Raw genomic sequence first — 21,077 nt, 5'->3', positions numbered from 1 at the left:
GAGTGCTTACCTAGCATGTTTGAGACCCACACTTAATCCCCTGAGCACAAGGTAAAGCTATCCCAAGCCCCAAGGCCGGAGAGTGACCCTACGTGCTAGTCAGTCTTCAGAACTTTAGTCAAGAACAGGGGTCTGTGTGTCCTTCAAAGCCTGCTGTCTCCCTCCACTTGACAGCTTTATGACCTCAGGTGGCTGGACCTTGGCTTTCTACAGTGAAAACAGCATTAATCTGGCATCTGCTGTGTACTGTAAGCAGGACTGGCCCCTCGGCCTGCACGCTCATTTCTAGTCAAACCTCACATGCTGAGCAGAAGGAAAACATGACAGGATTGGGACTTCACTCAAGAATGTGTCTTTATTGAAGAATTTGTAAGAAAAAAGGATGGACCCTCCATAAAAAGAGGAGATGTTGCCTCCAAACAGCAGGGAGGAATGAGACCTGGGCGGCTTCCCAGAAGCCGGTGTTTCCGGCATGACTGGCTTCCGTGGCCTGGCAAGACTACAGTGTGTCACTACAGCCAACAATTCTTACCCACCCCTTCCCAGCGCTCCCCCTCCCCTTCACAACCCAAGACTCCCTACAGCCATTTGCCAATGGCGTCATGAAGGTGCAGGAACAGATGTATCAGGCTTCTCCCTTAGTGGGGTCAAAGTGGGTTTTGCTTTGGAAAATTCACAGGAATGTAAAATGGTTTGAGCGCTTTTAGTCCAACCAAGGGCAAGTACATCCTTCCCTTCTGAAGGGAAACGGAGCAAAGAGTCCCCTTCTGAGGTGCGTACAGACGGTCAGTCTGCTCTTTATTAGCATGGACAATGGAAATAAGGGCAGGAGAATATATAACATCAGTTTAAAAGTCACTGAGCTCCAGGGCAGGGGGCAGCGCTTGCCCTTCTCAGCCCGGCAGGCGCTCCTCTTGGCTCACTCTTCTCCAGCTGGGAGATTGTCTTCAATCCGCCTGATGAACCTCATCCTGATTTCTGTCACGCCATCTCCCTTCAGAGTATCCTGGACAAACTTGGCCTCCACAGCCATCTGGACCTGAGGAATAGAATGGACAGATGCCAAACCACAGCCTCTGGGGAACCCCTCAGTGAGGCCAGATCAGAAATGCCCATGGAGGGAGGGACGAGGTAGGGAAGGAGAGGGGAGAGGGAGGGAGGGAGGAAAGGATGTAGGAAGGGAGAGAGAGAGAGAGAGAGAGAGAGATGGGGGGATGGCTAAAATTAATTCACTATGTAAACTATATAAATATATAAAACTTTCAAACTTTTTTTTAAAAAGGATTGATACCCACAGAGACAGGATTGCCAGCCCCAATACTCTGACACTAAAGACAGTGACCTCAAGCTGGATGTGGTATTCTTTACCTGTAATTATCTCAGCACTTGGGAGGCAGGGACTGGAGGCAAATTCAAAGATAGCCTGGTCTACATATTGAGCAAATTCCAAGATAGCCTGGTCTACACAGTGAATAAAAAGAGAACAAAACAAAACAAACAGAAACTAGCCCAAAGTAGTTAGGGCTAGAGTAAGGTTGTCAAAAAGGAAGGAAGGAAGGAAGGAAGGAAGGAAGGAAGGAAGGAAGGAAGGAAGGAAGGAAGGAAAGAAGGAAGGAAGGAAGGAAAGAAGGAAGGAAAGAAGGAAGGAAAGAAAGAAAGAAGGAAGGAAGGAAGGAAAACAAATGCCTCAATCCACTTAGACTGTGGCCCAGATAACCAGTGTGGGGCTGCTGTAACTGTTCACTGGGAGCAGTGCTGTCTCGGGCGTGTCAGGAAGGAGGGACTGTGACTAGGCAGAGGTGTCTGACTTGGAGCTTGTCTCAGAAGCATGATTCCCTTGGACACTAAGAGGCAGGGTGAGCCAAAGCCCTTGTCTCTCCTCCATTCAGCAACAAATCTACCAAACAGCTAGCGAGCTCAGAAGCTGTGGGAGGTAGAGAGCTCCACTCACCATCTCCAGAGCTCCCCGCAATACCCCACACAGAAGATTGGAGTAAATGAGGGCTGAGTGGTTATCAGGAAGCTCCACAAAGTCCACCAACGGGTTATTTTCCAAGATGAGGGAGAATTCATCTCCAGCAGGGCTCCAGTTGGTGATGCTTGGAGTGATGCCCAGGTACATCTTGAACGCCACCTATTGGAGACACACAACAGCACTATGGGAAACGGTGAGAATAGGCCACTGGGAAGGGGGGTCAGAACAAAACTGCCTACAATTCTTTAAGAGATCTGGGAAAGAGCACCCATGAAGACTCCATCTTCCTCCTTCAGGCACCACACAACTAAGCACTAACTCACTATCTGCCTGCCTGCCCCACTGGAAAGATGACTGCTTTGAACTGAAGTTTGACTGAGGAGGGCTATCTTTGCTTCACTTTTTTTCTGTAGCTCAGGCTTGCCCAGAGCTGACTATGCAGCCTACACTGACTGAACTTGTAGCAACCATCCTACCATTGTCTTCTGACTGCTGGAATTATAGGCCTGAGTCTCATCTGCCCAAAATTTGAACTCTCAAACCTCCACAGCGCTCTGCTACACTTTCAAAGGGGATGAAATTGGGCTTCAATTTCCGTGAGGCAGACACGCCCGCTGGCTTTGTCTGTTTGTAGGTAGGATCTTGCTATGTGGCCATGGCTGACTAGGAATCACAAATAGAGCAGACCGACCACAGACTTGCAGTGACTCTGCAGTCTGCCTCCCAAGTGTGGGGGTCATAGGCACATGCCATTACATCAGCTACAGTGAGGCCAACACACAAGAAAGAGCCAGAACCGCCACTCTTGCCTGGTGGTTATTCCCAAACCATCAAGGAGGTTGCTTTGGTCCAAAGAGCTGCCTAAGCCATCTTTTGGGAGATTAAGGGAGACAGTGAGAGTGGTCAGCAATAACAAGCTTCACGGGGTCAGGTGGCCCAGGTAAATGACCTTAGCAATGACATCAGCAGTTTCCCGAAAGTCATGACATCTTCCAACATTTGATCTCGCCAAAAAATCTTCGATCAGTCGGACTCCAATGTTATAGCCCCTTGGAAGGAAATCGGAAAACAGACCATTAAAGGTCAAAACGTCCTACACCTAAACATGAGGCTGTTGTCAGCTAAAGGAGGAGATGAGGATAACACCCCCACACCCTCACACATGTTCCCCAAATGGTAGCTTCACAGGACTGCACAGATGCAGAGACGCTCACTCACATTCTGTCCAGCTGCTTATTCACGTCTTCGTCATTTTCATAGTCCTTACATAGCTGGGTGACAAGGGCTCCGTAGGTCAGCGTAAAGAGCTCAGAACTCTAAAAGAGAAGCAGAAGGTAAGTGGGACCAAGCAGCACAGAAGGTTCAGGGAGGGTCTGGACCAGCCGGGTTACAGCCGCTGGCGGGTTACAGCCGCTGGGATTCCAGGGAAGGCCACATTATCCTTGTGGAGCAGCCAGCACAGGCCTGCAACCACACCCACTGTGAACTGGCCATAGAAAGCATGTCAGGCACCTGCAGTCATCTTCTCAGACAGCAGCAGCCTCTGCCAAACCTGTCACTGCCATAGCAGCCAGCTTAGGTCACCTGAACCCGGAGTGGGAGGAACAGCCACTGACTGGAGTCAGTGAAAGACAGAGTAAAGGCACCAGCTTCTGTTTCAGGGCAGGTGTGATCAATGGCTTCCCCTCTCAGAGAGGGTTCTGACATGGACTTGGGCTGTACTCCCGAGGCTGGGGATCTCTGTGGCTCATGGAAGGATCCACAGAGCCTATTACCCTAAGGGCAACTTCTCTTCAAAGTCAAAAATAAGGGGAAAAAGAATTAATGATCCTTTGACATGCTGGTATATGTCTAAAAAAAATGGGTAAATCTAAGACTACAATATTGGGGGTGGTAAGTAGTTCACTGGTTAAGGGTTCTTACTGCTTTTCCAGAGTACCTGAGCTTAGTTCCTAGAACCCACATCTGGTGGCTCACAGCTGACTATGACTCCAATTCCAGGGAATCTAACAACCCTCTGGCCTTAGCAGGTACCTGGAGACACATGACACACACATACACAAGATAATAATAAATAATCTTTAAAAATAAAACAATAAAGCTGCAGCAGTGGCACATGCCTTTCATCCCAGCACTTGGGAGGCAGAGGCAGGCAGTTTGAGGTCTACCTGGTCTACAGAGCAAATTCCAGGATGGCCAAGACTACAAAGAGAAACTGTCTTGGAAAACTAAAAAACTTAAAATAAAATAATAAAAATTAAAAATTTTAATCACATTTGTGTGTGTGTCCATGTGTATGTGCACGCTCGCGCGCGCGCGTGCGCGCGCGCGCACACACACACACACACACACACACACACACGTCCTCATGGACAGGGTCATGTATGGAGGTCAGAAGACAACTTCTAAAAGTAAGTTCTTTCCTTCTGCTATGTAGGTCCCAGAGATCAAACTCGATCTGTCAGACTTAGCCGCCAGCGCCCTTACCCACTAATCCAGCTCATTAGCCAAGAACACACATTTCATATATCTGGAACACAAGGCTCCAAAACAGTTTCTATTACAGTGCTGGTTAGGTTTTTGCCAACTTGACACAAGCTAGGGTCAACTGAGAAGAGGGACCCTCTACTGAGAAAATGCCTCCATCAGATTGTCTGTAGGTAAGCCTGTGGGGGTATTTTCTTCAGTAATGACTTTTAACATTTTAAGAACACTTATGTATGGGCGACTGCCTGCATGTAAGCATGTGATACCATGTACATACCTGATGCCTGTGGTGGGCAAAAGAGGGCAAATGCTAACTCCGGAACTGGAGTTAGGGGTGGTTGTGGACCACTGTATGGGAGCTGAAAACAGAGCCCAGGTCACCACTGAGCTATCTCTCCAGCAATGATGAATGACTGCCGTGGCAGGGGCTAGCCTACTGTCAGTAGTGACACGAGAAGGTGGCCCAGGGATATGCAGAAAGAGCAAGCCAGGAAATAGCATTTCTTCCTCCTTGGTCTGTGCTTCCATTCCTGCCTCCAGGTTCCTTACTTCCCTCAGTGCTGGACTGTGATTGGATCACCCAAGCCGAAAACACCATTTCCTCCGCAAACTGCTTTTACTGAGGGTCTTTATCACATCAGTACAAAGCAAACTAGCGCAGGGGGTTAGTTTCGGGAGCCCAGCAGCACTGTGACAGACCTACCATGATAAGAAACGGAGGTTTGTTGGGGGATGGATCTGTGCATGGTGTCAAGGGTGTCTTTTATTATTCAAATGCTGCTTTCTGAAGAGTGGGTGCAGGCCAGACTTGCTCTACTCTTAGAAAAACAATACTAATAAGCCAAATGTTTTACATCTGGTATGGACTACGGATGTTGATACAGATCTTAAGGTTATATCTTGTTACAACATACTATAAACATGTTTCCACTCTTGTTTGGGTGTTGTACCTATTTCTTAAAAGTGCAACGTTAGGGCTGGAGAGATGGCTCAGTGGTTAAGAGCACTGACTGCTCTTCCAGAGGTCCTGAGTTCAATTCCCAGCAACCACATGGTGGCTCAAAACCATCTGTGATGGGATCTGACACCTTCTGGTGTGTTTGAAGACAGTGACAGTGTACTCACATACTTATATAAATAAATTAATTAATTAATTTTTTAAAAAGTGCAATGTTAAATTCTAATTCTTTTGAAAGCTACTTTACAAACTGTTTAGGATAAGTAAGAAATGCAAATCAATCAAACTTATGGTCATGTTAGATACTAGTTTAGCCAATTACAGAAACAAGCTTCATTTAGCTTACAACAGATGTTTGTAACCAAACAGTAGACGGCTAGAAACAAACAATTCAGACAAATTATAGAATGTTCTTCAAAAACCTCAGAGATCTACAGAATATGGCATTTAAAGATGTGTTGCAGTAATTATCAAAAAATGGAACCTTTTATCCCACGCTAGTGCCAGCACCATTAGGGCCACATGGCACGTGCAGACGCAGCTGCTATACTCTGCCAGGTGGTCCGCAAGCCACCCTCTCCACGACGTTCCCTAAGCAGATAGTTACCACGCCCGGCACACACACCTACCCCCCACCCGTGTGCTCTCTGCACCAGCAGCAGATCTGCACACTCCAGCTGCCTCTCAGCCACTGCTTTCACACACTGTCCTCCACAGCCCGGGAAAATCAAGGTTCCAGAACCTTGTAATTTAGCAATTAGACTCACACGTGAAATTCTCAATCCACAATACATCCACACAATAAATCTGTGGGACAATTAGGCCTCAAAGGATACCCTAGTTCTCGATTGAGATAAGAAAGCCCCAGGAACTTAAGGTGAAACGGTGGGCACTTCCTAGTTTCCAGAGAAATCAGGTCCCCTGTAAAGTGATGTAAGTCATGCCCCAAGTCCCTTCTCCACACTCAGGACAGAAGCAGGACTGCCCCCAAATATGTAGACAAGGTATCCCAAGCCCTCAGGCCAAGCCAAGAGGAAACACCTATTGTCAGACTCTGAACCATCCCAAAAACTGTGTATATGGGGACTGTTCAAAAATAAAAGTGTGCAAGAATCATTCCGTCTTCTGAGAGCTTCTGTCATAAGAGCTGTAATACCACCGTTTGGGAAGAAATCTCTCCTAAAGCTTCCTGCACCCTGAGCCGGAGTCTCCCGGACAGTTGAGATTGGTTTGGCACCTCAGGGCAGTGGCAAAAACAAAAGCGGGAAAGCACCAGCAGTGGAGGCCCAAAGTCCCACGTAAAATCACTGCCAATTAATAAAGATATAAACCACCTACCTAGACAAGATAAAACTGACCTAGTTCACCTTGACCTGAACCATCCTCCTCCACCATCTCCATCTTGACTCTCCGATCCTTCCTCCTCCCACCTTACAAAAACTCTGTCCCGCCCCACCCTCTATTGTCCAATCGTATATCACCTTGACATCAGCCTACAGAGACGTTTTAAAAATAGGCTTTCCACAATCGTGATGTTGGCCCCTGGCAGCACCCCCATTCTACTTCCAAGAGGACGATGAGCACTGAAGAACCTCCTTGTGGCAAGCTAGCCACTGGGCAAAACACTGCCCTTGCTTCAACTGCACACAGAATGGAGATGACAATCCCAGCAGCCAGCTTTCTCTGTAACGTCTGTAACAGAAGCTGCTTGGATCGTCATCTTGGAATCACTTCCTGCACACTCAGGTGATATTTATTTCCTCTCAGGTCTCCGATGGAGTCGAAGACTAGATAACTATAGTCTCACAATTAAGCTTAAGTTGTTTTGGATTTGAGAAAATGTTTTAAGGTCTAAGAAGTTATTAGGTTTATATATACAAGTTTTGAAAGAAAATGTTTTTAATATTTTATTTTATTTTATGAGTACACTGTTGCTGTCTGCAGACACACCAGAAGGGGGCATCAGATTCCATTATAAATGGCTTTGAGCCACCATGTGGTTGCTGGGAATTGAACTCAGGACCTCTGGAAGAGCTGTCAGTGCTCTTAACCATCTCTCCAGCCCGATAGAAAATGTTTTAAGTACAGAACTCTAAACTCACCAAGATAGGATAGATAATAGAGTGCTTTTTCTAAGGTTACCAAATACAAATGGACAAGACATTATGAATGTAATTTTACTTGACAAGTTTTCATAATTGTTACCATTGTATATAGTTTATCAATATAAGAGGAAGAATCTTTTATTGGACTAAAAGGAGGAAATGTTGGGAATGGTTTATGCACTGTGTCTCCGAATTATTCAAATGACAATTTCTGGATGGACATTTGCAGACATGCCAGACTCTGGTACTGTTGTTTTTATGAGGCATCACCTGTCTCGGAGTTACGTAAAAATTCTTCTCTTTCCTAACTGGTTTAATAAAGAACTGATCAGCCAATTAGTTGAGCAGAAGAGAATAGGGCAGGACTTCCAATTCTAGTGAGGGGGTTCCAGAGAGACCACAGAAGGTAAAGAAAGACCATAAGAAGGAGACGGTATGGAGAGACCATGTGGAGGGACCAGGACTGATGAGATCACAATGAGAGAGCAGCTATGAAGACACACACAGACCAGAGTGACCCAGGGCAACACTCAGGTTGAAGGTAAAGGACCACATGGCTGGGAAATGGGCAGCCTTACAGACTTAGAATAGCTTAGAACCTGCCCAGCTCAGTGTACACAGCTTGTTAATAAAAATAACAGGTCTCTGGGCTGGAGAGATGGCTCAGTGGTTAAGAGCACTGACTGCTCTTCCAGAGGTCCTGAGTTCAAATCCCAGCAACCACATGGTGGTTCACAACCATCTGTAATAAGATCTGATGCCCTCATCTGGTGTGTCTGAAGACAGCTATAGTGCACTTATATAAATAAGTAAATAAATAGGTAAATAAATAAATCTTAAAAAAAAATGTAACAGGTCTCTCTGTCTTTATTCAGAAGCTAAAATAAGCTATTTCTGAGGGAATCCACTGGACTGAATGTGTTGTTAATGTGTTTGTTTCCCAGTGCTGGGGATGTACCTCAGTGGCAGAGCATTTGCCTGGTATGTCCAGCACCCTGGGTTTGATCCCTAACACCACAAGCACATTTCTCAGCTTAACTCCAATAGCACCTTTTCTACTGCCGGCAGACTTGGTATTTTTATTTTTGGCCTTAGTACCTGCAGTTCCTCTCACAGACTTCTGCTTCATGTAACTGTGTAGTGTGTGTGTTACATTTATTTACTTGTTTGTTTGTTTGTTTAATTAATTTATGTGGACACATATGTGCCATGGTGCCCGTTGTGAGAGTCAGAATATAGTTTTCAAGATTCGTTCTCTCTTCCACCATGTGGAGCCAAAGGTTCAAACTCAGATCATCAGGCTTGTTGGCAAGGGTGTTTACCCTCTGGGCCATCTCAATGGCCCCATTTTTCTATTTTTATTATGTGTGCATGTGTTGCTGGGGACCAAACTCAGTACTCTATGGACTGCAGTAAACAGTAAACTACCCAGTCCTAGCAGGATTCTCCCCCTGCCACACACATAATCATGTATGTGTGTCTGTCTTTGGTGGATATGTCCATGTGAGTGTAGTGCCCAAGGAGGCCATAGGTCTGGATTCTTTTGGAGCTGGAGTTACAGGTGGTTGTGAGTCATTGATCAAGATTGCCTTTGAGCTACTCCCTGCCATTGAGCTACTCCCTGCCATTGAGCTACTCCCTTCTGAATAGAGGCTTGTGCAAGACTTCCAAGAAAGAAAAAAAAATCCAAAACATTAAGGCCTAGGACCTTACAACCCTGAGTTATCCTACATCACATGCCCTGTGGTGGGTTCACTGCAAGAACAATGCTCTCTTTTTCTTTTCTTTTCCTTTTTTTTTTTTTTTTTTTTTTTTTTTGAGATGGTCTCATTGTGCAATCCTGGCTGACCTGAAATTTGTTATATAGATCAGGCATGCCTTGACGTCACAGGGATCCACCTCTTCTGCCTCCCAAGGGCTAGGATTAAAAGTACCCCACCCCCCACCATGCCTGGTCCTGAACAAGACGTTTCATTATCTCATTTTGTATCCCATGAAAGCTCAGTAAACGACAGGCTGTAATTAATCCAGAAGAGGCACTGAGACCGGACTGAGGAGGAGTGATCAGCTGAAGGTTAAACAACTAAGATCTGAAAAAGTACTCTGAGGGGACAAACCCAAATGTTTCCCAGGCCGTGTTCAATGTGTCCACTCTACCCCACAACTGCAATATTAATAAGCCCCTCAATTAAAACAAATCTTAGCTGCACCAGAGTCAAAGGAAATCAATGTTGGAAGCAGGAAGCTCTCTGAACTCAACTAAAACAGTCAGACCTGGGGACCTCCAAGAGACCATCTGCCAGATATGCCAACTGAGCGGAGGCTATTAAGGAGGGAATCGTTTTTAGTAAAGTCAGGGGTTTGGCACTGGAACAGCCTGAGCATGAATGGATGGAGACAATCCAGCAGTTACCAATCCAGAGAGCTGGCACGAGAGCATTAAATCAGGAGAGCTTCCTTCCATTATTAATGAGTCCTTGGATGAAGACTCCAGGAGCCTCCGCCCCCATGACTGCCAAATTATATGCAAATCATAATGTTAGCACGCTCCTTACACAGGCAGCTCCCAAGTTCAGTAAGAAAAGGCAGGGTCCTGGACAGCTATGCTTACTGCCACAAAACAGACATGCCTGGAATCTGGGAATGGGGTTCCTGACGCAGGTTCTCCACACTTTCTGTCAATATGCAAGTCTGTCTCCAGCCTCAGTTATGAACCTAGCCTATTTAGAACAATTTGAATATATAACTTAAAGGTCTTTATACTTTTAAAACAGAAGTGGTGTGGGGCTGGTGAGATAGCTCAGTGGTCAAGAACACTGGTGGCTATTCCAGAGGCCCTGGGTTCAATTCCCACATGATGGCTTGAAGGTTTGCAACTGTCTATAACTCCAGCCCCAGGGGATCCAATGCCCTCTTCTGGCCTCCTCCAGGAACACAAACAGTATGCAGACAAACATGCTGGCAAAACAGTCACATAAAGTAAAGTGAAGCTATGAGATAGTTAAAAACAAAAAACAAACGTCAGGGAAGGTTCACTAAGATGGTGACGTGCAAAGACCTGAATGTAGGGAAAGACTAATAATGCTCCTAAGAGTGTCACCAGTATGCTGCCAGCCTGACATACATTTTCAATGACTCCCCCATAGCCCTACAATGTTACATCTGCCACTACTACCTCACTAAGGTCAGGAAATTTTCAAAAGATGCTGAAGCTGGCTGGTGTTTGGAACAGTGACGAAACTGAAGATAGGGCTCAGTGGTGGCCACTGGTCCAGCATGTGCCTAGGCCCTTAGTTCAATCCCCGGCATTGGGGGAGGGGGTGTCAGCAAATAAACAGTAAAACAGGACCCAGTCCTAGCCAGTACACCTCTGTTGTTGGGAAAGGTTAGAGTCTAGGACTTCATCTCTGCATTTAGCACAGCACATAGGCTGGAACACCAAGGAGCTCTGCACACAGTTGAGGCTGAGGTAGAATTTGTTGGATAGGTGAACTGTTTGGGTTAGCAGGAACTAAAAAGAATAGACATCAGATAATCTGGGTGCATTGACCCTTTAGGTCTTGGAAGGTTTATGTGAAATACAGTAATTGTGTGCTCAGGGCTGGGCTACCTGGAAGAGGGCCACTAGAAGGGTACTGTCCCCAAACGGTGGGAAGAGGGACATGTCAGAACCAAGTACTTTGGCTCAGTAGGCAGAGATGCCCATTGCTGTACCTGATAACCTAGGTTAGATCCCAGAACCCACATGGTGGGAAGAGAGAACGGACCCCTCCAAGTTGTCCTCTGACCTCCAAAATACTGTGGCCTATCTTCCCTGTACTAGCTAATTTTCTATCAACTTGATACAAGCTAGAGTCACCTTAAAGGAAGAAATCTTAGTTGAGAAAATGTCTCCGTAAGACTTTAGAGCATTTTCTTGATTAATGACTGATAGAGAGCCCAGCCCATTGTCGGAGGTGCTGTTCCTCAGCTGGTGATCAAGGCAGGCTGTGCAAGCCATGATGAGCAAGCCAGTAAGTAGCACCCCTCCATGGCCTCCAGGTCCCTGTCCTGCTGGAGTTCCTGCCCACAGGGCTTTTGATGATGAACTGAGAATGAAATAAACCTCTCCTCCCCAAGTTGCTTTTGGTCATGCTGTCTCACCACAGCAACAGTAACCCTAAGATACCCCACTCCCAAGAAATAAGTAAATCTATAAGGAAAAAAAAAAAAGGTAATGGCTAGGTATGCCTGTAGCCCCAGCACTGGGGAAATAGAGGCAGGAGAAACGGGAGTTGGAAGTGAGCCTGGGGTAATCAGAAAAACCCTGTTTCAAACACACAGAGGTGGCCACAGGGAACACAAGGCAAGCCCAGAGTAGTATCAGCAGGAACTGAGTAAAAACATGCTGTCCCTAGTTTCATTCACTCAACAGACAGACTGTCCAGTGGCAGGCATTGTTCTAGATGCTAGGACTGGAACACTGAAAGGAACATACCCTTGCCCTGCTTGAGTTCCCATTCTCAGAGGACAGTCTGAAGACAAAATTAACTTCAGAGTTGTGGGGAGCACGCCTTTCTTTTAAGAACATGAGGTAGAGACTGGTGGATCTCTGAGTTCAAGGCCTGCCTGGTCTATACATCCAGGATTACACAGAGAAACCCTGTCTTGAAAACTTGAACCCTTCCCCACCCAAAAGCAAACACATTAATTTATAATGAGGTATTTAAAATGAAAAAGACAGTGCTATGAGGAACCAGCCAGATGTCCAGGGATGGCTCTCGCAGGTGTGAGATCTGAGCAGGTGTCCAGGAACAGCTCCTGCAGGTGTGAGATCTGAGCACTGTGAGGATCTAGGGAAAGGTTCTTCCAGTCAGAGACAGCTGTAGAAGCTCTGAGAGCAAGGATTTTGGCCTCCCTAGTCACCACATAGAACACTAGAAGGGGTGACTGCAGGCTCATCCTCAAGGGATGCTAAAGACTTCAATACTGGCACTGGACAGATGGCTCAGAAGTTAAGAATCCTTACTGCGGGCTGGAGAGACGGCTTAGTGGTTAAGAGCACTGACTGCTCTTCCAGAGGTCCTGAGTTCAAGTCCCAGCAACCACATGATGGCTCACAACCATCTGTAATCGGATCTGATGCCCTCTTCTGGTGTGTCTGAAGACAGCTACAGTGTACTCAACATGAAATAAATAAGTAAATCAAAATAAATAAATAGGACACAAAGATGCTTAAAAAAAAAAAAAAAAAAAGAATCCTTACTGCTCCTACAGAGGACCCAGGTTGTCCCCAGCACCCCATCAGGTAACTCAGAACTTGTCAGCCCAGTTCCAGGGGATCCCCCAAGGGCACCCACACTCATGATGTATATAAATTTATGCAGGCATACAGGTGTGTGTGCTCACACACACATACAATAATAAGCAAATCTTAAAGACAAGAACAAACAAAACACTTCAGTACTGCCACGTGTGATGGCGCACTGCTTTCATCCCAGCACTTGGGAGGCAGACACAGGAGGATCTCTGTGGTTTCCAGGATAGCCTAGTCTACATAGCAGGTTTAAGGTCAGCCAGGGCAATGTAGAGAGACCCTGGCTCAAACAAACGTCATCAATACTGATTCCAGGAGAAATCAAGCAAATACTGATAACAGGATACAAAGACTAAGAAACTGGTGTCTGCTCCTATCACCAAGGAAACACCATCCTCTTAAATTTAACACTTTCCTCTAATCTTGGGTACTACTGCCTCCATTCTGTAGCTATAGAGACGAATAATCACCTGAAAATGCCAAGAAACATGTATGTATTTTCTTCTAGATAACATCATTTTCTAGCACAACTCTCAACTATTGTTATTTCTTCCAGAAATCTCCCCCATTGTGTGTGTGTGTGTGTGTGTGTGTGTGTGTGTGTACTTGCATGTGTGTACTTCTCAGTCACATCCTCAGTCCCCCAAAAGTAATTTTCGTCATCCCCAGAGTATGTTGAGGCCCACAATCCTGGAAAATGCAAACCAATGTATCTGTATAATGCAGATATTTTGCATTTTGTTTGTGGTGCTGGGATCAAACCCAACTCTGGTCATTAAGTTTGTGTTTGTGTATTTATTTTTGTGCACAGATGAATCATTGTTGTCATCGGTGTCTTAAATGCCACCCGAGAGAGAAAAGATTATTAGGAAGTAGCCTGGAATAGCAGGGCTTCCATTTGTGCTGGCTGTTCCTGGTATAAGATGCAAATGTGAGGAAAGTCTGATCCTACTGTCCAGAGTGGAGTACAAAGGTTTCCAGATCTAGTCAGCATGCAACCTCAGACTGCTCTGGTTAGTTTTTGGTGAAGTCGGAATTCAGAATATCCTGCCTATATGCATTCTGCCTCTGAGTTACATCCCTAACTTGATGCACAGCCCCTACCCCACACTCACACCACATACACTCTCTGTGTGTGTTAAAAATCATTTCAAGTAGCCCAGGTTGGCCTCCATCTTATCATGAGTCAAGAACAACCTTGAATTCCTGACCCTTTTTCCTCTACCATCCGAGGGCTGGGATTACAGGCAAGAATGACTTTATGTGGTGCTGGGAATTAAACCCAGGGCCCTGTGCATGCTAAGCAAACCCTACCAACTTGAGCTACATCTCCACTTCCAGATGTTCAGTTTTAAGTTCCAAAGCAAAAGCATTGCATGGGTAGTTCTACAAAAGAATACACTAAAGGAATAAAACAAAAAGAAGAAACACCTGACAAGCAAGCCTCTTTCCTTGGAGAAAACTGGTATCGATCTGACTCTCCAGACCCAGCCTAGCCCAGCCTTTTGTGATTATAATAGTAATATATATATTATATTGTAATATATATAATATATTATAATATAATAATATAGTAGTACTGTCCCACTACTCCCATATCAGGAAAGGAACCAATTACCCTCTCAACCATTATAGGGGCTACTGAGTACTTAGGCCAGCTCACTCCTTAATGTTAGATGGCAGGTCCCTTTAACAAGACCACTGTCTAAGCTAGTCTCACAAAGCCCAAAGCATAGTGAAAGTCTGTATACTCAGTAGTCTGGCGTATTCACTCTGGAAATGGGGAGGCATGGGTTCAAATCCTAACTCTTCTTACATGTAAATCTGGATGTCACATAAGCATCGCTGAGCTGTAAAACGCCAGAATATTATCCACCTAGTAGGGTTACCTTGTGGTAATAGCATAATGGAAGCAATAGGTTAGCACCAAGGACACAGTAGGAGATCAGTAAATGGTTGTTACTGTTATTGATTACCGTCGCTGTTGTTGGTCTAGCACAGAGATGCACTCGACCTCGAGAGACCCAGGCGCAGTGGGCGGGGGAGGCAACTCAGGGGTCCCCCCACCTGCCCCAGCGCCGGAAGCCTAGGAACTGGCCCCACTTTGGGACTGTCCGATCCCACAGCTCACAGCAGAACTCTTTTGACAATCACTTGGAGCACAAGCACCAGGCCCCTTCCCAGGAAGCTTCAATTCCGCCCGGCCCGCCGGGTCACGCGCTCAGTTACCATTTTCTTGCTCTCGGTGCCACGGTTCGCCTGCCTCGACATGGTGCCCACCGCACAGTGCCGCCTCACCTCACCTCCTCACAACCCAGATCCCAGACCCAGGAAGACGCCGATTCAACCCAGCCGCGGCCCCTTAGGGTCTAGAACTGACCGGCCCCACCTCACTGCGCCTGCGTGGTGTGGCGCGGAGGACCACGGGTCTTGTGGTTCGGCCGACCAAAGTCAGACCACAGCATCCGGCAGTTCCACCGGAAGTCCCTCCCGTTGTTCAGCGAGAACTGCGGCTCCGGAGTGCTACGAGCGCCAGGCTGGCTGTGTCATTCTGGCCGCTAGGTGGCATCCGCACCTTGTGGTAGTCTTATATTGTCCACAGAGTGTCTTTATTTTCCTCCCCCACGACTGGCTGACTCTGTGATGCTCTGCAAATTCTTCTCTCCCGGATTGGTATGGAAAGTCCCGATTTTGAACTGTCTTCTGTTGCTGCAGTTCAGCTCCAGAAGCTCCCAGAATGTCCTGGAAAACTAGCAATGGCTCACATAGAGGTCTAAAGTTCGTCATAAAAAGTTTGAATGACTCTGTGTCAGGATAGTTAATGGCTTTCTCTTCCAACAGCCATCTGTTCCCAAACCCCAAACACAGCCAGGCTCTGCATCCTACCACCTGTGGCCTTTTAAACAAATCCAAGTCACTTGTGACTCTCTTACCCTCCCTCCTCTAGAATAGCTACACTGCCCAGTTCCCAGAAAAACAAAGATACCAGCTGTGGTGGCAGTCAGTGCCGAGTTCTAATCCCAGGCTTGCCATATGAGGCCAGGTGCTGGAGTTCTTTCAGTTGCTGTAAATATTAATGAGACATGAGCACAGATACTGGGCACAGAAAAGGCACGGGGTAAATGTGATTCTCTTCCAGCTACATTATCAAGACAGTCCAACAAATCAAAACACAGCCCAACAATCGCTGAGGAATGTGCTAACTGACCAAACCCTTCTTACCATCACCAAGGCAAAGCCCTGTCGTCACTGACCACAGCCCTTTGGATTTGGCTCCTGCCGGCTCTCCTTAGTGGTCAGCCCTGTGGGCACTGTGCTTGGAATTAAGGTCTTCTCACTTCAGCCTGTTTGCCCGATTCTGCAGCAGCTATGTACTATGGTGTGCCCACCCGGCCTTCACCATGACAACTGGCCTGCCCAGATATTGAGCCAGCTAGGCTGGGAGAAGGCTGGAGGGGCCAACCATTATTATACCCTTCTCCCTGTGGCATGGACATTCTGGGGCCTCCCTAGAGGCAGAGATCCCTGACTCTCCATCCTGTGGCACGACCTCAATGAGGACCTGTAGAAGGGGTCAGAGGAAAACAGAGGTCTGTAGCCTTGGGTGAGCAGTGAGGCTAGTCAAGAGCCTCCTACATTCCCAGGAGAGGGGACAGCTGAGGTGAAAACAGCAGTTGGCCAGCCTGTCTGTCGGTCTGGGCTCCTCCCTGCCGGCTGCCTTGGCTGCCCACAGAAACCTGAGTCACAGTCACAGCCAGCCGCCTGACCCCACCCAGCCTGCTGTCAGGCAGGGCGGTTCTGGACAGACTGGAGGTGGAGCCTTTCCTTGCCTTCTCACAGCCCCATTTTCCCCCTCTGCCTGTGATTCTTGAACTTGGCCCAGCCTTCTCTTTGAGACTGTTCTTAGAGTCATCAGCTTTGAATTAAGGGTGGGGGTGGGGAACGTGTATTGATCTATGAAGTCTCCTTCTTGCTCAGCAACCTAAAAACTCCTTGGGGTGACTGTTAAGGCTCAGGAGTAGAGTGCATGCTTTGTATGGGCAAGGCCCTGGGTTTCATCTCCAGCACAAACAAAACAGAACTTCCTACCCAGCAGATCCCAAGAACTCAGAACTTCTGTCACTTTTGAACTCCAACCCCTCCCTCTCTACCACCAGTAGGGAGAAGTACGTTTGGAAAACCAGATACCCCTTCCACCCTAGAAAAGAAGGTAATAGGAGTGGAACGTAAGAAACTCAAGGTCATAGTCAGCGAGTACAAGTCTAGCCTGGGCTACAAGAGGCACTGTCTCAAGAAAACAAAAGAAAAAGAAAACAGAAAGAAAAGAAAGGAAGAGAGAGAGAGAGAGACGAAGGAAAAGAGGAGAAGAGACTTCAGGACCATTTTCTCATCCCTGGTAGGAGCTTGAACAAAGACTTCCTCCAAGGCACCCAAAGGCTTGACCTCTTAAGTACTGAATTTTAGTTCCTCCTGCCTCCAAACCTCTGTTCTTCCCTTCCTTCTCCTCAAGAGCTGGAGGGAGAGAGGCAGCTGGTCACCACTACCCTGAAGGACTTTTCTCAGTCCCAGTCTCAAGCAGTGGGCCCTGGAGGCTAAAGCTCTTTAGGAGAGGCATGTCTCAGTCACAGCCTCTCCTCTTCTTTGTGCTGTGCGGTGGGGGTGGAGCGGGAGGGAGAATCTGGTGGTTGTACTTTCCGCTGCCCCCCAAAAGGCTCCTCCCACTTCCTACTTTGTGGGGGTGGAAGCAACATCCCAGGCCCTAGTCCTGAGAGTGTGTCTGAGTCAAATCTCCCCGCCGCTTTCTTCACGGCTGGGTGGGTTCATCCTGGGCTCTGCCCCATCTAACCTAGGCGATTGAAAGTGCTTTTGCTCCAGCCTTCCTCCTAAGATGATTTGCAAGGGGACATCATCCTGATCTCCAATCAGGGATTTTCCCCCAACCCCAGCCCAGCCTCCTGGAGATACTAACGATTCTCGACTCTTGTCTATTTCCGTGGAGGGGGAGGAGACTGCCCTGGGCAGCTGAGGCGACAAAGTTCCCGGCCTCACGAGGAACAGGAACGGGCAGGATATCCTCTTGGTGCTTCAGCCCCAGATGTTACACAAACCCATGAGTGCGCTTTCTTTGAGAAAGCACTTGGAGCCCCCACATAAGCCCAAACATAAAGGTACCAGTCTTTTCTGAATAAATAAATGAGCAAATAAATCTGTCAATTCTCAATTGCTGGGCTTGGGATCCTAATCAGTTACAGGGAGAAAAGAGACGCGTCTACACCACCTGCCTACCCCAAACACATCATAGGGCTGTAACACTGCCCTGGCTCCCCGAAAGGCATCCTCCCAGGCTCCCTAAAGGCCCTTCAGCCATGCCAGAACCCTCTAGCTGTTGCTGGCCAGGGAACGTGCCCCTCCCATTGGCTAACGTTCAGATACCCAGCTGGTCTGCAGAACTGAAGGTTGTGAAGGAGTTCAGGAATCATGTGAGGCAAGGGCTCCTCAATTCTGGTACCTCGAACATTCTGTGTCCGTGGATTTTTTGTTGTGACAGTGTTGTGGGATTTCTAAGTCATATTCTTGTCTTGTATTCACTGGTTATGACAACCAAAGTATCCTTAAACACTGACAAATGACCTTCAGAGTGTCTGTGTGAATGTGCCTTTGGTAAAGGACCATTGATGCAGCCAAACGCCACACACCCGAGCAACTGCCCCTACCTGGTTCAGAGAACTCCCAAAAGTCAATCCTAGAGGACCAGATCCAAGTGCACATTTCCAGCTTTCATGTCTTCCCCAGCTTGGAATCTCTTGTAGGAATCTTACCGCTCCCATCGTTATGTAAGGACTGAGAGGTAGAAGAAGAACCACCCCAGAGGGCTGCTGGTCCTTTGTTGGGTTCTGTTCCTGAATTAGTCAATATAAGCTCTCAGTGTGAGCCTATGCCCAGCTCTGGACAATGCAGACCTTAGACTGATGGCTTCACGAAGGACAGTCATGGACTCTGGCGTCCGCATGAGCACCTCATCCTGCAGATGGGATGACTGACAGCAAATATGGACGGTCTTCTTGATTCTCCTCTACATCTGAATCTCCATCATCAAAACCATCACCATTATCCTCCTATTTACTCAGCACTTCTTATGTACCAGGCTCTATGCTAAGTACTTCGTTTGGATGGTCTTACTGAATCTTTACAGTGACCCTCAAAATACTTCCTGGCACTAATTATTGTTTATTTGTTGTGAAGCAACACATCTCATACACTTGCCCTCATAATTGCCTCATAGCCAGGAATTTTTATTTATTGTAATACTGATTAAAGGGATTTTCTTTTCTTTTTTTCCAAAGAATTATTTATTTACTTTATGTATATGAGCACACTGTCTGCATCTTCAGGCACGCCAGAAGAGGACATCAGATCTCATTACAGACGGTTGTGAGCCACCATGTGGTTGCTGGGATTTGAACTCAGGACGTCTGGAAGAATTGTCAGTGCTCTTAACCACTGAGCCATCTCTTCAGTCTAGGGATTTTTCATTATTATATTCCTTACTTCTAAAAATTGGTGGCATTGTCTGGCAATGGTGGTGCATGCCTTTAATCCTAAGCACTCTGGAGGCAGAGACAGGAAGACCTACCTCTGTGATGGAGGCCAGCCTGGTCTACAGAGTGAGTTCACCGCCAGCCAGGGGTACACAGTGAGACCTAAATATATTTTTTCTTTTGTTTGTTTGTTTTGTTTTGCTTTTCAAGAAAGGGTTTCTCTGTGTAGCCCTGGCAGTCTTGGAACTCAATCTGTAGACCCAGGTTAGCCTCTAACTCAGAGAGAGCTCTGCCTACCTCTGCCTCCCGAGATGTATTATATTCTTAATTCTACATATGAGTGCAGAGATCAGAGAACGACTTGCAGAATTTAGTTCTCTTCCAGGTGGGTCCCAGGAATCCAATTCAGATCATCAGGTTTGGCCAAAAGCACCTTTACCCACCAAGCCATTTCCCTGAAGCCTCTCTCGATTTTCTGAGCCTCTTGCCTCCGCCTTTCTGAGATGGCGGGCCTGTGCCCTCATCCCTTTTTGATGTGGTGCTGCTGCCAATCAAGCTTAGGGTTCACTCACGCTAGGCAGGCACTGTGGACTGAACTACGCCCCCAGCCCCACTCCTGTTATTTTATCAACTTTAGAGTTCCGGGAGATTTGTCACACGTTAGCTCTAGTTGCCGGGGCCTTTTAGCGCAACTTTTCTAAAGTCACTCAGCCTCCAGTCCTGTCCAATCTCCCCAACCCCACGGGGTTCAAAGCTCCAGTTACTCACTATACTTCGTAGGATAGAGACCGCTTCTAGGTTGCCTGAAACCTCTACCATCTTACTCCCCGCCCTCTCCCTTTGAATGACTGTTCTGTGGAGGTGCTCTAAGACAGGAGAGTCCAGTGGTTTGGAAGGAGAAGGAGGGCCAGGGAGACAGTACCTCACTGGCCCTAATCTGTGGACAACTAGAGAACTGACCTCCAGGTCAGGACAAAGAGCAGGGTCAGGGTAGGCAAAGCCCACAGCCCCTCCTTCCTCCCTCCAGTCTGGTCCTCTCTGCAGCAGCACCTCCACTATTGATCCACTTTCCCAGCAAGCTCCCTGCACCCTGCCCCAGGCCAAGCCCGACTTGGCTCGAGGCCCTCACCTCAGCGGGCACTGAACCAAGAGATAGGAGAGCCCACTCCAGAGCACAGAGCCGGAATATTTTCGGGGAGGAGGGTGAAGAGAGGCTCTATCGCGACGTGCCATAGGAAAGAAAATCCTTCTGGGGAGATGTGGGGGTGGGGGTATATCTCCTGATGAAGGTAGTAAGGGAGGTTCAAGGCTAGGACCACCCAGTTTGGAGCAGGGAGGGCCCCAACAGATTAGAGACCTGAGTAAAGCAGCCTTACAGGGTTGTAATTACTCCCAGAGAAACAGAGAAGACACCAACCCTAGGGTGCAAAAGAAAAAGCGCCTTCGCAGCCATCACCAGAAAAGAGAAAGAAAGACAGCCCTTTTAAGAGTCTCCATGAGACTGTTCTTCAGGCGTTGCAACGTCCCTTAGGAAGATTTGTGACTGAGGCAGGCTTGGGAGAGAATTTAGACTTGACGCTGAAGCCTCCAGCATCCAGAGTGAGAAGGGGAGATCTCACCCCAGCTCCCCACTCCCCCAGTCCCAGCGTCGGGTGAGTCACCCGAGAGCTCCCTACATAGTCTTCAGGCGCGCGGCACGTACCAACGCGCGGCCGCA

The 21,077-nt window shown here is 47.4% G+C and overlaps 1 protein-coding gene across 1 annotated transcript; it reads right to left on the bottom strand.

Moving 5' to 3' along the window:
• Positions 1-437: 437 nt before the first annotated feature.
• Positions 438-15,205, bottom strand: TRAPPC3 (trafficking protein particle complex subunit 3). Its single transcript, XM_080920701.1, has 5 exons — positions 15,051-15,205; positions 3,194-3,291; positions 2,925-3,024; positions 1,952-2,134; positions 438-1,039 (listed from the first exon to the last, which is right to left on the bottom strand). The coding sequence occupies exons 1-5, from the start codon at positions 15,090-15,092 to the stop codon at positions 920-922; spliced, it is 543 nt and encodes a 180-aa protein (XP_080776827.1). The 5' UTR covers positions 15,093-15,205; the 3' UTR covers positions 438-919.
• Positions 15,206-21,077: the final 5,872 nt, after the last annotated feature.

This window comes from Micromys minutus, assembly GCF_963924665.1.
Source record: "Micromys minutus genome assembly, chromosome: 9".
NCBI lineage: Eukaryota > Metazoa > Chordata > Mammalia > Rodentia > Muridae > Micromys > Micromys minutus.
The sequence above is the reverse complement of the archived record's forward strand: the minus strand, read 5'-3'. Positions and strand labels throughout refer to the sequence as shown.

Bases quoted from the DNA above. Each gene is read 5' to 3' on its own strand.
- TRAPPC3 (XM_080920701.1), bottom strand. From the start codon at position 15,092: ATGTCGAGGCAGGCGAACCGTGGCACCGAGAGCAAGAAAATG. The intron at 3,025-3,193 runs GTGAGTGAGCGT...TTTCCTTCCAAG, and splicing joins AATAAGCAGCTGGACAGAAT to GGGCTATAACATTGGAGTCC. The intron at 2,135-2,924 runs GTCATTTACCTG...TGTCTCCAATAG, and splicing joins CTGCTGATGTCATTGCTAAG to GTGGCGTTCAAGATGTACCT.